Source organism: Vulpes lagopus, chromosome 12, assembly GCF_018345385.1.
Source record: "Vulpes lagopus strain Blue_001 chromosome 12, ASM1834538v1, whole genome shotgun sequence".
NCBI lineage: Eukaryota > Metazoa > Chordata > Mammalia > Carnivora > Canidae > Vulpes > Vulpes lagopus.
The window spans coordinates 41,004,845-41,021,412 of NC_054835.1; the positions used below are offsets into that span (position 1 = coordinate 41,004,845).

The following is a 16,568-nucleotide window of genomic DNA, read 5'->3' on the forward strand; positions in this document are numbered from 1 at the left end:
AGCCTAGCCTCGAGGGCTAAGTGTTAGGGAGAAAGGATTCTGAAGCGCGCAGCGGCGGAGGCCGCAGAGCAGCCGCACCAGCAGCCCCCACAGGCAGCCCAGCCCCGCGGGGCCCGGAGTCACAGCTGCAGGAACAAGATGGCGTCAGCACTCAGGGTCTTGCCTGCGCCCCCGCGATTCTGCACTGCGGCAGCCGACCCAGGCCTCTCCCCATTGGCTGACTGCAATGAGGTCATCGTGGGGGCGGGGCCGGCGGCTGCGCGGGGGCAGGGCTTTGCGGACGCACGCGCGTCGAGCGCCGCTGTCCCGAGCCGCTGAAGCTGCGGGCTTGGTCTGGGGCGGCTGCTTTGGCTGCGGCCCGGCCCCCGGCTGAAGGTGAGCGGGGGATGTAGGTACAGCGCGGCAGCGAGCGGCCTCGGAAGGGCACGGGAAATCCTCCTAACAGTCTCCTCGCTTGTCAAAAGGAATTAAGCAGGGACCTTAGATCTCTGAGAGGAAATGAGGGGTTCACCCCTCGTCGGGCACCCCGCCTGAGGGCAGAGGACTCGGAGGTTCATTCCTCTTTGGAGGCCCTGAACCCTTCCCCCATTTAGGGCGGAGGCGGAGGAACTGGGTAGGCAGAAGAATTTGGGGGGCTTCTTAAAGGGGCTTCCAATTCAATGGTCCCTCCCCCACCTTTAATCACTTCTGAAGGTAGGTGTGCCTGGGCTCAAGGGAATTCCTGCTTTCTCACTGGGTAGACAGGAAATGAAGCAGGTGAATTTGAATACCTCGTAGGAGGCGAGGACTGGATAACAATTGTGAGGCTGGGCGCCCGACGCTTTATTTATACTTACCTTGTGCGGAATGAATTACTGTTTCTTCGTATTTTGTTTTGTGACATCCTCACCCCCGAATCGCTTTGGTCTGTTTAGTTTTCTCTTTGGCTCCAGCGGGAGAGAGATGTTCTAGGGAGACTTGTAATCATTAAAGACCAGAAGGAGGGAGGCAACTCTGAGGCTGTCATTATTGGCAGCCCCTGAACTCTGCTGATCAGGCATAATTTTACCTGCTTCAGAGGTTGTGGAATCTCTCCTTGTTTTGGGGAGGATGTGGGAGGGTTGGTAACAGCTGTTTTGGGTGATTCAGGTATAGACCATTTTAAAAGGCAGGCTACATAATCTCTTGAGAAATTGTTGCTTATGTCTGAGTGTGTTGTTTTGCTGCCTTGAACATCACATGCCCAAAGGTATTGTCATTCAGATTTCTCAAAATGTCTTCCCGCCTTGCAGAGCAGTAACTCTTCCTTTGATGCCAGTTTCACGTATCATTATGGTTGCCCTCATGATACTAAAAATACTGTACGGTTTGCTGAGTTTAGATAGGGTACAGCCTGTGCCTCACAATAGCTGATTGAGAATAAATAATTGCAGTTTCAGGACCACTGATAGCGCCATTGTCTTTCATACTGGCCAAGAGTAAGACAGCCCTAAAAGGAAACCTTTATTGGCTCATGCATGAGAAGCTTTAACAGATGGAAGAATGTAATTAATCTTGAAGATGGGGATAAAAAAATAGAAAGCTACGGGGGTGGCAAGCTTGTTCTTTGTGGTTTGATAAAACTGCTTTGTCATTATCAACGTATTCCTGTCATGCTGGACTTGAAATTGAACTTAATTTGCAGGCTTTTTTTTTTTTTTTTTTTTTTTAATAGTAGGCTCCACACCCAAGGTGGGGCTTGAACTCATGACCCTGAGATCAAGAGTCACATGCTGTGCTAACTGAACCAGCCAGGTGCCCCTGCCCCCCACCTCCCTTCCTGAGATAATGCTGATGTGTTTAGATTCCTTTGGGAGAAAATGGTGTTTTCTGAGGAGTTAGAAGGTTAAGCCCTTTAAAGTAGCCATAGCTCTAGGATAGTGCTGGGCCTCCAGCAGTTAGAATGGGCAGTAGAGGTTAAAAAACTAGTCTCAACAGAGACATCCTTTATGAAAGGTAATGTAGGTTTCTTCTGTTTGTTTCCTAACACAAGCCAAAAAAAGGTGCAGTGTGGACGTCACCGGATCATAATACCCTGTCCAGGGCATTTAATTTTTTTTTTTAATTTTTATTTATTTATGATAGTCACAGAGAGAGAGAGAGAGGCAGAGACACAGGCAGAGGGAGAAGCAGGCTCCATGCACCGGGAGCCCGATGTGGGATTCGATCCCAGGTCTCCAGGATCGCGCCCTGGGCCAAAGGCAGGTGCCAAACCGCTGTGCCACCCAGGGATCCCTGTCCAGGGCATTTAAAGAGTTGTTTGGGAATCCCAGTTCCTGTTTTTGAACGTGGATACATTCTTATGTATTGAGACGCCTTAAAATGTTGTCATTTAATCCTGATGTTGACTGTGAAGGAAGTGACTTTTCATCAGGTACTCTGTGGGAGAGGATTTTGCAATTTTTGCAATTTCTCCTCTCAGTCATTCTAAGCAGGATGTTAAAGATCTGTCTGCATAAGGTGGTAGACATGAAATGCAAAACAAAGAGCCTTACTGTTGTGTTTGCTCTTAGCCTTGTAATGCAGTTTTCTCTTTTTGCCTTAGGTTGGAGAGAAATCCAGGTACTCTGTTGACTGGTACTTCCCGCCACCATGGGGGAGCTTTTCCGGAGTGAGGAGATGACACTGGCCCAGCTTTTTCTACAGTCAGAAGCTGCTTATTGTTGCGTCAGTGAATTAGGGGAACTGGGAAAGGTTCAGTTTCGTGATGTAAGTAGTTGTGGGGCTGCTTCTTGAATACCGCTGAACTGTTTTTCTTCTCAGGGGCAGTTGCCTTGTGATGAATGTTTTGCTTTTTATTTGCAAAAATAACATTATAGCACTGGCTTACTATTGGTAGAGTGTACATTTTGAATTGTCTCTCTAGAGGTAAGACTGTTTTGTGCCAATCTTTCCATGATTTTACTAACTCCCCCTTTGAGAATAATCCTAAGCAGTCTCAAGGTGATTGCCTGAGATGCTAGTAGAGGACACCACTCTAACCTGTTCAAGGCTTACACTTTGCTTTTGGCCTCTTTAATACCATAGCAACTTATTTTTAAAAAATGTCATAGCTCTTCCATACAGTAGGAAGTATTTATTACAAAATTTAATGTGTCCCGTTACAGATGTATAAGTAAGCATATACTAAGATACTGAATCAACTTCTGTTGGAATGAATGAGGAGTGGTCAGAAAGGGGTGGAATTCATCAATATTGGCTTCCTGAAATTGGCATGCTGAAATTCTAATCTGGTGATGTAGTACATTTCTAATTCTCTTTGAACCATTTTATACCTTCTGTTTTCTAATGTTCTTCCTGACTGATTCCTTCTCTGACCTTGTGGGGTCTCACTGCTGTCTTTCCCTAGCCTCTCTTTTATCTTCTCCACTGTGGCCCTCTGTGTCTGTTTCCCAAGCTCTCTCTGCTCTCTCTGCTCTCTCTGGATGAGTTTCTCCATATCCTCATCTTCCTTATTCACCTTTTTTTGATGATCTCTTCTATTCTCAAATCTTCCACTTTTATTTAGTGAGTCCCAAAACTGTATCTCTGGCCCTGACAGCTCCCAAATGTCATTTCTAAATTTACAGCTCTCTAAGAATTCTATCATCTTTGCTTCTCCTGGTAGCATGTCTAAATCCTACCACTCACCTTTTCCTAAACGATTTCTTCATTCTGATTTCCTAAATTTGAGCTAATGCATCGATATTCTTCCAGTTTTCTAGACTTGAGACCTAAATCAAACCTAAGTCACCCTTAATTTGCAATCCTTCATTTGGTCTATGGTATCTTCCCCCTCCTAATACCCACTGTGTCTATTCAGCATTCTTCATCTTTACTTATGATGTATTGCAATCATAGGGAAAATTATAGGGAATAATATAATGAATACCCGTGTTTCTACTAACATTCCACATACAATTGAAGGCTTCTGTGTAGCCTTCCTCCATGCTATTTCTCTCCCCACCTCCCTAGAGGTAACTTCTGCATTGATTTTTGCTATTTTTTTTTTTTTTTAATAATGTAAGCTCCATGCCCAGCATGAACTCATAAGCCAGAGACCAAGAGTTGCATGCTCTATTGACTAAGCAAACCATGAGCCCAGTTTTTGCTTTTATCATTCCATATATTTTTGGTTTTGTTTTTAAAAATTTTATTTATTTGGGAGAGTGAGAGCGAAGGAGAGAGAGAGTGCACAAGCAGTGGGGGAGGGGCAGAGGGAAAGGGAGAAGCAGACTCCCTGCTGAGCAGGGAGCCTGATGTGGGACTCCATCCCAAGACTGGGTCATAACCTGAGCCAGAGACAGACCCTTAGCCAACTGAGCCACCCAAGTGCCCCTCCCAGGTGTTTTTTTTTTTCTCCCATGTGGTTTTTAAAAAAAATTTTCTGTGTATGTATATATCACTAAGTAGACATATATATTAGTACAATTTTGCATGTTTTATTTATTTTTTAAAAATTTTTAAAAGATTATTTATTTATTTATTTATTTATTAATAAGAGATACAGTCAGAGAGGCAGAAACATATACACAGACTCCCTGCGGGGAGTCTGATTCAGGACTTGATCCCAGGACCACGGGATCACAGCCTGAGCCAAAGGCAGACGCTCAACCACCGAGCCACCCAGGTTCCCCTGATTTTGCATGTTTTAAAACTATATGCATGGTATATTGTATATATCCTTCAACAGTGCTTTTTGTTTTTTATTTTATTTATTTATTTTTTAGAATTTATTTATTCATGAGACACACACACACACACACAGAGACACAGGCAGAGGAAGAAGCAGGCACATGCAGGGAGCCTGATGTGGGACTAGATCCCGGGTCTCCAGGATCCAGGCGGTGCTAAACCGCTGAGCCACCGGACTGCCCAACACTGTGCTTTTTAAATTCATTATTTGTGAGATTTGACCATGGGGTACAGGTAGCACTAGTTCATTTCTTTAAATGGCTATATAGTTATTATATACACAGTCTATCATGTTTTCCTTATGATGAACAGTTCTTTGTTATTACAGTGTTGCAAGCAAGATTCTTGTATGTCTCTTGGTATACATGCGGGATAGTTTCTCCAGAGCAGTGGTTCTCAAACGTGGTCTAAGGGCCTCTTTATACTCCAAAAACATGATTGAGGACCCCAAAGAGTTTTTATGTGAGTTATAGCTATCAATATTTATTGTATTGGAAATTAAAACTGAGATATGCTTAAAATGCTTATTTACTTAAAAATCACAAAAATAAACCTGGTATGTGTTATATCATAAATAACCTTTTTTTTTTTTTTTTAAGATGTTATTTATTTATTCATGAGAGACACACAGAGAGAGAGGCAGAGACACAGGCAGAGGGAGAAGCAGGCTCCATTTAGGAAGCCTGATGCAGAACTCAGTCCCTCTGGGATCACACCCTGAGTCAAAGGCAGATGCTCAATTGCTGAGCCACCCATGTGTCCCACATAAATAACCTTTTTGTGAAAAATAACTATATTTTCTGAAAGAGAAAACAAAAAATAGAGGAATGGCATTGCGTTTACATTTTTGAAAATCTTTTTAATGTCTGAATTAATAAAAGATAGCTGGATTCTCCTATCTGCTTCTGTAGTCATCTGGCTGCAATGTAAACCATGAGCCTCTGGTAAACTTCACTGAACACTCATGAGAGAGAGAGGATGAAAAGGGCAAATGATGTTCTAGTGTTACTGTGTAGAGTATTGATCTCAAAGACTTGCTGCTGTGTCAGGGATTATAAGTAGGGCATTGCTGAGTATGGTGGGCCTCTTTAACCATGACGTGTGTTAAAGCCTACTTGACAGTGTCATACCTGTTCAAATTAACGATTGTTGGTTGAAAGTTCCTGTTGTTTTATAACTGTGTCAATATAGCTTAAAGAAATTTGCCAATATGATGGGTGTGAGATGCTATATTTTTTGTTTTAATTTGCATTTTCTTGGTTAGTACACTGGGTATCTTTTATCTGTTTTTTTTTTTTTTTTAAGATTTTATTTATTTATTCACGAGAGACACAGAGAGGCAGAGGCATAGGCAGAGGGAGAAGCAGGCTCCATGCAGGGAGCCCGATGGGGGACTTGATCCTGGGACTCTAGGATCATGCCCTGGGCTGAAGGCAGGTGCTAAACTGCTGAGCCACCCAGGCGTTCCTCTTTTTATCTGTTTATTGGACATAAGGGGTTTCATTTCCTATGAATGTGTTGTCCATATCATCTGCTTGTTTTTCATTGGATTGCTTGTCTGGCTTATTGACTTGTAGAATATGTAAAAGTTCTTATCTACTGGAAGCTAATCTTTTTCTAATCCTTTACTGACAATTTGGCTTGTCTTTTTCCTTTGTTTATGGTATATGTTGTCATGTAAAAGTTATTGTTCTTTTTTGCTTGTTGGTATTTTTTGCCCTTAATTTTTATTTTGAAAATTTCAAGGCTGAATACTCTGGTGTGGATTCATCAGTTGTTAACATTTTGCTATATTTGATAAAATCTTTTTTATTGCACCATTGGAGTGTAAACTATTTTCTCCTTTCAAATCCTATTTTATTTTATTTTATTTTATTTTATTTTATTTATTTATTTTATTTTATTTATTTTTCCATATACATAAGGACCTTTACTAACGTGTTGAAGAAGAGTAACAGCAAACTAATACTGGTTGGGATTGTGTTCAGCTGTATGTAACTGAAAACCCAAGTGATAGGGGTGTACTTTTCTCATGGAACATGAAGCTGAGCTTCACGTTATCATCAGTGTTCTAGTAAGATCATTCTGTGTCTCTTTTTTGCCTTTCAGCATTTGGCTTTTGTACTTGTAGATGACCACCACAGTTCCAGGTGTTACATCCATATTCTAGGCAAGAAGAAGAAAGTGGAGGGAAGATGGAGAAGTGGTTTTATCAGGAGAAAAAACAACAACAAAAAACCCCTCAGAAATCCTCAGGAGACTTTCCTAATTTATGTTAACCAGTTTTTTTTTTTTTTTTTTAAAGATTTTAGGGCAGCCCTGGTGGTGCAGTGGTTTGGCACCGCCTGTAGCCGGGGGCGTGATCCTGGAGACCCTGGATCAAGTCCCATGTCAGGCTCTCTGCATGGAGCCTGCTTCTCCCTCTGCCTGTGTCTCTGCCTCTCATTCTCTCTCTGTGTCTCTATAAATAAATAAATAAAATATTTAAAAAATAATAAATAAAGATTTTATTTATTTATTCATGAGAGACAGAGAAAGAGAGGCAGAGACACACACAGGCAGAGGGAGAAGAAGGCTCCATGCAGGGACCCTCATGTGGGACTCAATCCTGGGACTCCAGGATCACACCCTGGGCCAAAGGCAGGCGCCAAACCACTGAGCCACCCAGGGATCCCTTGATATTGATTTCTAACTTAATTGCATTATCATAGAACATTGTATAGTACCCATTCTTTAATGAGATTTGCTGTGTGACCTATTTTGTAGTCAGCTTTCATAATTAATTCATAAATAGAGAACTCTTGGATGCTTTGCCTCTGTGTGTATGTGTCTATATATGTATATATATGTATATTAGATTAAGATTAGGTTGTTCACATATTCTCTGTCCTTATATTTGGTAGACTTGATATATTAATAATTTAAAAGTATATTTAAAATTTCCTACTACATGGGGCACCTGTGTGGTTTAGTCAGTTAAGCTTCTGCCTTTGGCTCAGTTCATGATCCCAGGATCCTGGGATTGAACACCATGCCCCCTCACCTCACCTCCCCGCCCCTTGTCTCTCTGCTCAGCAGGGAGCCTGCTTCTATTCCTCTGCCAGCCACTCTGCCTACTGGTCTGTGCTTGTGCACTCTCTTTCTTTCTGTCAAATAAAATCTTTTAAAAAATAAATAAAAATTTCCCCTTCATAGATTTGTCAGTGTCTCCTTGTGGTTCTGCTAATATCTTTTGGAAATATTTTTGAGGATGCCTTGCCCAAATATTTTGAAACGCCTTACCTGAAACTGGCTGAAATTGAACTTTGCCTCCAGATAATGAAACCAGTAAAGTTATTAGGAGTCTTGTGGCTACTTTCACTTCACTGTCATGTTTATTGAAGTGGAAATTTCGAGTAGAGGGTCAAGATACTGCCTTCTTGGTGAAAGAAACAAACATTTTATTAGAGACGTGGAAGTTTAGGATTGTTGTATTTTCCTGGAAACTGTGTTGATTTTCATAATCACTTATAATGCTTTTTGCCTTAGGTTCTCTCTAAATTAATATAATAATACCAAGTTACTCCTGTGTATGTTCATTCCTTTCTTTTGTTCTTCCATTTGTTTTTTCTCCTTCCTTCCATTCTTCCTTCCTTTTTTCTTCCCACTTTTTTTTTTAATGGATGTAAAATTTATATTCACCGAAATGCAGAGACCTTAAGAGTACAATTTGATGATCTGGTAAATATTTATACCTTTGCATCCACCACCCCAGGCAAGATACAGAATATTTCCATCAGCCCAGAAAGATATCTTGTGCCTACTTCTGGTCATTCTCCACTGTTTTGATTTCTACCATCATCTAGTTTTGCCTGTTTTTGAACTTTATGTGAATGGAATCATACATTGCAAAACCTTATGTCTGACTTCTTTAATTTAAGCTCATGTTGAGATTTATGTGTATCTATCGTTGATTCTTTTTATATTACGGAGTAGTATTTATTCCATTGTATGAATACACCACAATGTCTTTATCTATTCTGTTGTTAGATATTTGGAACATTGCCAGTTTGGGGCTATTGTGAATCAAGCTGCTGTAAACATTCTTGTATAAGTCTCTGTAGACATGTTTCTATTTCTCAAACAAATACCTAGTAGTAGAATGCTTAGTCATGATGTAGGTAGGTATATGTTAAATTACATAAGAAACTGACAACAATATTTACTTTTTTAAAATAGCATTTATCACAACAAATTGTATTTTTTTGTGTCTGTCTCATCCATGGGTCTGATAGCTCCTCAAAGCTCAGACATACCCTTTTGTATTTAGGCCAGTGCCTAATACAGTCTCTGGCACATATTTGGTGCTCCATAAATGTTGAATGAGTAGCTATAGTTCTTTATTTGTATTACTTTTTAGCTCCTTTCTAAATTTAATTTTATTGATTTGTTTGAGAGAGAGTGTATGCATGCATGGTGAGGGGGCAGAGAGAGGTGAGAGAATCTTTTTTTTTTTTTTAATATTTTATTTATTTATTCATGAGAGACACAGAGAGGCAAAAACATAGGCAAAAGAGAAGCAGGCTCCCCATGAGGAGCCCGATGCGGGACTCGACCCCAGGACCGTGGGATCACGACCTGAGCCCAAGGCAGGTGCTCAACTGCTGAGCCACCCAGGCATCCCGGGGTGAGAGAATCTTAAGCAGACTGCACTAAGCACAGAGCCCAACATGGGGCTGAATCCCATTACCGTGAGATAACGATCTGAGCCAAAATCAAGAGATGGTTAACCAATTGAGCCACCCAGGCACCCCTTATTTGTGTTACTTCTATGAAATCTGTCACATGGTATCTTATTGGTTGTGTTCATCTTTTTTCTTCATTAGATTGCAGGCTTCTTTGTAAGCAGGAACTTGTTTTAGTCTTGTTTGTAATTCCCAGAATATCTGTCACATTGCTTTGAAAATTACTTGTGGGGACACCTGGATGGCTTAACAGTTGAGTGTCTCTCTTTGGCTGGGGACATGATCCTGGAGTCCAGGGATGGAGTCCCACATCGGGCTCCCCACAGGGAGCCTGCTTCTCCCTCTGCGTATGTCTTTGCCTCTGTGTGTGTGTGTGTCTCTCATGAATAAATAAAATCTTTTTTTTAAAGAGTTTATTTATTTATTCATGAGAGACACTGAAGGAGGCAGAGACACCAGGATCACGCCCTGAGCCAAAGGCAGATGCTCAACCGTTGAGCCATCCAGGCGTCCCAATAAAAATCTTTAAGAAAAAAAAGAAAAGAAAAGAAAATTACTTGTGATGTATGAATGAATAAACCAGCCTGCCCCCTTGGAAGTAAAGACCCTTAGACAGAAGAATAAGACAAGTTTGCCTTCTGTCTCTTCTAACAGGGAGGAAGAGAAGGAATACCTGGCAGAGCTTCTATTACATCCTTTCCTCAAATTTTTGGTGAGGAGTGCTCGCTGAGACTTTGGTCTGAGAAGACCATTTTGTACCATAGTGTTTTATCTAATTTGTCTCCATTCCAATAATATGGTGTTACAGAGAGGGAGGGTTTTTATCTTCAGTTGGTGTGATTGACCCTGAAACAGGTTTTGTAGGTCAGTAGGCCATTTTTATTAGTCTGGTATCATAGACTGGCAGAAAAATATTAGGCTTTCACTTTACAGAGTGTTGCTTGTGAAACAGGAAATAGATTCAGTATTTAAATATTTGGTATTGTGTTCTCATTTTGCAGTTAAATCCAGATGTGAATGTTTTCCAGCGGAAATTTGTGAATGAAGTTAGAAGATGTGAAGAAATGGATCGAAAGCTTCGTATGTGCATTGTGGTCCTGTATGATGTTCCTATAATGAGCCATTTGTCTTAAATTAGATGGGGCCATCCAGATGCCCCACCATCTATTTGAGATGTCAACATAGCCACATTTTAATTTGACCTTTTTATGAGAGAAGAAACATTTATTAACATCCTATTGAGTGTTGGGGTGTTCATATACTTTATTTTATTCATTCCTCACAATATTCCTTCAGGTGGATATTACCTCAGTTAATAAATAAGGAAGCTGGGGTGCCTGGCTGGCTCAGTTGGGAGAGCATCTGACTCTTGATCTTGGAGTTAACCGATTGTTCATTGTTAATTGGGATCATGAGTTCGAGCTCTACATTGAGTATAGAGATTACTTTATAAATAAATAAATGAGGAAACCAAAGATCAGAGAGATTAAGTGACTTGCCCAAGAACATAAGCATTATGCTGGAATCAGTATTTTTTTTTTTTTAAGATTTTATTTATCTATTCATGAAAGACACAGAGAAAGAGAGAGGCAGAGACACAGGCAGAGGGAGAATCAGGCTCCATGCAGGGAGCCCGACGTGGGACTTGATCCCAGGTCTCCAGGATCACACTCTGGGCCAAAGGCAGCGCTAAACCGCTGAGCCACCAGGGCTGCCCTGGAATCAGTATTTGAATCCAGGTTGTTCTCTCTGGCTCCCAAACCCATGATCTTGCTACTATACTATGCCAGCTTTCAGTTAGCTGATTGGTAAATTTGGTCCCTGTCCTAAAAAAGTCACTAGTTGTCACTTTTCTGGTATTTTGGGGCCTTATTCTGTGTCATGCTTTTTGGTTTTTGTTTTGTTAAAACTGATCTGATTAATTTCAACTTTGACAAAACCCTTTTGGTCTGGAGTTGTCTCACTGGGATGCTAAAAGTCAAACATTTTATTGAATTGTATTCTTCTGTAGCTCTGCTCTACAACAATATCTACAAACAGAACTATCGTACTCTGGGGTAGTAGTCACACACGGTGGAAAACTGAAGCATATGAGCTCCAGTTTTAAGATGAGAATTGGGAAAGAAGATGGTAGTGGGATGATAATCCTCTTTGGGGTATCTGTGATTTAGAAAGTATGCAGTGGAAGAAGACGAACATGGAGGAAAAAGAATTTACATGTTCTGCTTTTATATGAAAACATCTTTATAAAACAGAGTTATTTTTAGCCAAGTTTTGGGTTTTATTTTTTTTCTTCAAATATTGGCAATTCAAAGCCTATGCTTATACATGAATGTTTTGATTTTGTCATTTTAGGATTTGTTGAGAAAGAGATAAGGAAAGCTAATATCCCAATTATGGACACTGGTGAAAACCCAGAGGTGCCCTTCCCCCGGGACATGATTGACTTAGAGGTAAACAATTCTTCTGAGGGGGCCAGATAAGTTTCTTTCTACTTAAATGCAGAAATTATTTTCCTGTGTGGATGGAGAGTAGAGGAATTCTTGCTGCCATTATCCATGTTGTCTCTTGCTTGTAAGTTTCTTGGAAATTTCTTATAGAGCACTATCTTGAACAGTATCACATGCCACCAAATATTGCCTTATTGAAACCTTATTGGATTCATGTCAACGTATCTAGTAACTTATTAATCTCATGCACTAAATGAATAACCAGTAGACCTTTCAATATTTTACCCACTAAAGATCCCCTGAGAAATTCAACCAAGGTGTGTAATAGAACCTATAGCTAATAAAGACAGATGTGGTTAAGCAAAAAATTTTCATAAAGTTGCCCTGGTAAAATCATATATTTGCTGAGTAGATATAAAATATGTTTGACCATCATTGTTGCAAGAATTCTGTGGGATGGATGAATTCATCTTTCACAACGAGCATATTGAACTTAGTTTAAGTTAATAGTTCGGTTTTTTTCCCCCCATAGGCCAATTTTGAGAAGATTGAAAATGAACTGAAAGAAATCAACACAAATCAGGAAGCTCTGAAGAGAAATTTCCTGGAATTGACTGAATTAAAATTTATACTTCGCAAAACTCAGCAGTTTTTTGATGAGGTCAGACTATTGTTTCTTTTAGTATTTGAGCAGCTGATATTACACCTGCACAAGTGGGCCATGTTGTTATTCCAAAAATTATTTTAATTTGCTAGTTTGAAAGCAATACCATTTTTGCACCATTTTAGTTGAAGAAATGTCAGATTATGTTCCATTTTTCATGCAGTACACAGCCAGTCATAGTTTTGTATATTTTTGCATTTTCTGCAATTTTTCATCTAAAACGTGGAAAGGAACCCTAATGTAGTTGTATATACATAGTCAGAATTTTTACATTATATTTTAAGGTAAGTAAATGCTTAAGGTAAAAGTTAAAACAATAAGAAACATTCGATCCTATGTGTATAATGAAGGTTTAATCTCCAAACTTTTTGTCATCAGATTTTAATTTTTATTTTATTCTCTATGTTTGCATATCAATCATGAGCACATTTGTAACTATTCATATAGCACATGTTCCATTTTAATTTTTTAAGAGTTTTTCTTTATGTTATATGGAAATACTGGTAGGATGCCTGTTTTGAAATTCCTGGATTTTCACAGAAACTCAATTGCAATATTTTATAGGGGGAAAATGTAAGTCAATTCCTGGGTTAAAAATGTAGGCTGCACATGACAGTTTGCTGAGGTGAGCCCACGGATAGGCATGGGAGCAAGGCTTTCAGAAAGCTTCCTTCTCCTGATTACACTTGGAGGGAAGTCTTAGTTTTCAGCCTGGACTTGCTTTATTGATGGCCTAACATATTGGTAACCCTTTTTTACAGTAAGGTGTCTTTGCCACCAGATTAGCAATATCAGGCACTTCAGCTATTAGTCCAGCCACTATTCAGTGTGCCTTCCATAAAATTCTTTATTTCCTTCACTCAACAACAACAAAACAGTTGGCAAAGCTTTTTAAAAATAGAGGGCCCATTTTAGTTAGCCTGTAGTATATTCTCAGTTTTACTTTTCACATGTGTGTTTTAAGAGAAGACCAAACTCTCTGTAGCTCTCAAGACTGGAGCAGGGACTCTGTAACCAGCAGCATGAGCCTCACCTGCAAACTTCTCAGAATGCACATTACTACTTCCCACTCCAAACTCAGGGAATCAGAAACTCTGAGGGTGGGGCCCAGCAATCTGTTTTCACAAGGTGACTCTGAAGCACACTAGTTTGTGAACCACTAGGCTTGAGAAAGTCAGCTAAAGATGTTACATTCCTCAGTAACTAAGGACTGACTTAGAGAAGGCATGCTAATTTAAAAAATCTGTTGGGGCAAGGGAAAGGGGAAAAGCTCATGTGAATTTAATTGCATGATCATCCCAAGAGTCAGAATTGGGCTATGCATCAAGAGAGGTTTGGTATGAATATTCAGCTTGCTCACTGAGCTGAGAATTTTGAGATTGACAGGAACTTTTTTCACCAGGCCCCAATATCTCATTGCTTTAGAGGGTGTGGGACAGTGTGATTAACTCTTTCCAAGTGTTTCAGGTCTTTTGCAATAGACATGGCCACTTTTGGCATATGGCTTTATTTATTCATTCATTCATTCATTTATTTATTGGCATATGGTTTTAATGAACAAATAATCTGGAATTCCATTTGCTCACAGTCTAAGCTTTATTATATTTATATTCATTAATCCACTGAGCATTTAATGAGTACCTACTCTTCATGAGGCACAGGATGCATAAGACATGGTCCCTGTGTTCATGGAATATATCACTTAGTCATTAGGAAACATGCCAGAACACACTGCCTCCACATGCTCACAAATGTGTGCTTTTCTAAATGTGTGCAAACTGCTGCCCACAGATACAATTTAAACTGGCCTCAGAATCAAAGCTTAAGTACTTTGAGCATCATTTGGGGCTTAATTCTTTTGCCCTCCCCCCTTATTTCCCCTTTTGATATAGTCTTAGTTTATTACTGGGATGTTGCTGAAATGTATGAAAATATCTTTCATAATCTCCTGAGTTTAAGGAATGGAATAAGCTTCCTTGTCTAAAAAAAAAAAAAAAAAAAAAAAAAGCTTCCTTGTCTAGTTCATTCTGGGAGAAATTCTAAATAAAGTCTGACAAATGGACTCCCTTATGGGCAATAGTTACTTGAACTGGTAATGTTATTAAAAACAAAATACAAGAAATCACTTGGAAAGATGATCACAATTTTCAAAATGTAAGTTCTGGATTTAGGAATTTTCTTTGTGATTAATAAATCTAAACATGAAACACCTGTGCCGGGAAGGCAGGCTGGAAGACTTTATGACCTACACACCCAATCCACAGTGGATTGTTTCCACTGTGTGAGTTTGCTCACTCAAAACTTTTTTTTTTTTTTTTTTGTTAAACCTTGAAATACTTTTGAGCACAAGGCCTTGGCTGTGAGAGATTCTTTGGCTGCTTTAGTCATAAATCTCTCTTGTTCCTAGCACCCTCACTATATAGTGTAGGAAGTCTTCTGGCAAAAGCTACTCTGCCTTTCCTCTCCAAGTCAGAGTCAGTGCCTTGCCAGCACCTGCCACTAGCCCATAGGCTCAGCCAGGTCCCTTTCAATGGCCCTTGTCCTCCTAGTGCCAAACAGCAGCCTCAGGTGTTACTGCCATGGCAGAAGATAAGACCTCACAGAGTAAGTGCATCTGTGCATGAGTGCACATTTTAAATAACCCAAAGGATAAAGAAACTTGGGACCCTCAAATCTCGGAAACATAATTTTTTTCACGAGATTGTCTTCCATGCCTGAACTTACAGTGTTTGCAAATGGCCTGAAATACAACCAGTTTCAAATCCTTCTTTTTTATATAATTTGGTGAACATGATCAATAATTATTATAATAATGAGTTAGCAGAAAATGGCTGAATCAGAAAATGGTTCTTTCCATCTTTAGGCAGAGTGGTCATGATTGGCAAGATGTCTGGAAGAGGAAGAGTAAACATAAATTGAACATTCTTATGATTTAAGATGATTACAATTCAACTTAGCCATTTCTTATCCAGAGCATTTAAAATGACTTGTTAATGATTATCCTTTTCTCAGTCTTCTTGCTTATGAAGAACTGTAAGAGCTGGAGAGAGTTCTCTGCATCTTTTACCATAAGCACCCTAACATATGAGAGCGTAAAGAAGACTGGAAAAGTAATGGTTAATGGCATGCAGGTCCCTGCCTTCCTTTCCTTCTGAGTCTTCCATCCATCTGCTTTTCTTTACTTTTCTTTCTCATCTGCCATCTCCTCTGGGGCTTGGGTGAATACCTTAAGTGATGAAATGTGATTTCTCTCTCAACGTAGATGGAAGTAAAAGTGTTTGCTCTTGATAATTAATGCAGCTTGAGCTGGATGTGCTGCCTCTATTTCAGTGTCAACAGGGTGCTGCTGAAATCCTGCCACTTCCTCTTTAAGGGCATGGTTTTAGTGTTCTGATTGGGGGAAAGGTGCACCAGAAGAGCATAGCAAGTAATTTAGATGCACATTGACAGTGTTGTTACTGTTATTAGGGAACCCAGAATAGGATTTAGATGCCCTACGATGCCATTTTAGAGATTGTTTTATTTTTTTTATTTTTTATTTTTTAAAGATTTTATTTATTTATTATTTATTCATGAGAGACAGAGAGAGAGAGAGAGGCAGAGACACAGGCAGAAGGAGAAGCAGGCCCCATGCAGGGAGCCCGATGTGGGACTTGACCCCAAGTCTCCAAGATCACACCCTGGGCTGAAGGCAGACGCTCAACTGCTGAGCCACCCAGTTGTCCCATCATCTAGATTCTTAAAATAAATTGCCTGTGGCTTGCAGTCAGCTGATTTGATGAAGTAGAAACCAAAAAAGCCACCTAAACTCCATTTGATAGCAAGTGGAAACCTGTGCCCCCATTATCTCATCTTAAACTTTCTCATATCTCATGACAGTATTTGTCTGCCCTCTGGCATACTCAGTGCCTACTTACTGGAGAGGTGGAGGGAGAGTTGGACGTTGATCCTGCATCAACTTTTAGAATTCACTTCCCCAAAAACTACTTTCTCTATTTTTTAAGGCTTTCAGCCTTATCATTTGTTTATATACTTAGG

At 40.0% G+C, this 16,568-nt stretch overlaps 1 protein-coding gene across 6 annotated transcripts in view; it reads left to right on the forward strand.

The window, feature by feature from the left end:
* Positions 1-267: 267 nt before the first annotated feature.
* ATP6V0A1 (ATPase H+ transporting V0 subunit a1) overlaps positions 268-16,568 on the forward strand; it is a 55,225-nt gene continuing 38,924 nt past the window's right edge. The window contains exons 1-5 of one of the 6 annotated variants that reach the window (XM_041724432.1): positions 268-375; positions 2,564-2,727; positions 10,418-10,496; positions 11,772-11,869; positions 12,399-12,527. In XM_041724432.1, coding sequence (XP_041580366.1) covers positions 2,611-2,727; positions 10,418-10,496; positions 11,772-11,869; positions 12,399-12,527 — 423 coding nt within the window. In that variant the 5' untranslated portion in view covers positions 268-375; positions 2,564-2,610. Of the gene's footprint in view, positions 376-406; positions 694-2,563; positions 2,728-10,417; positions 10,516-11,771; positions 11,870-12,398; positions 12,528-16,568 lie in introns of those variants that run through there. The other 5 variants (XM_041724431.1, XM_041724434.1, XM_041724433.1 and 2 more) reach the window with 5 other exon arrangements.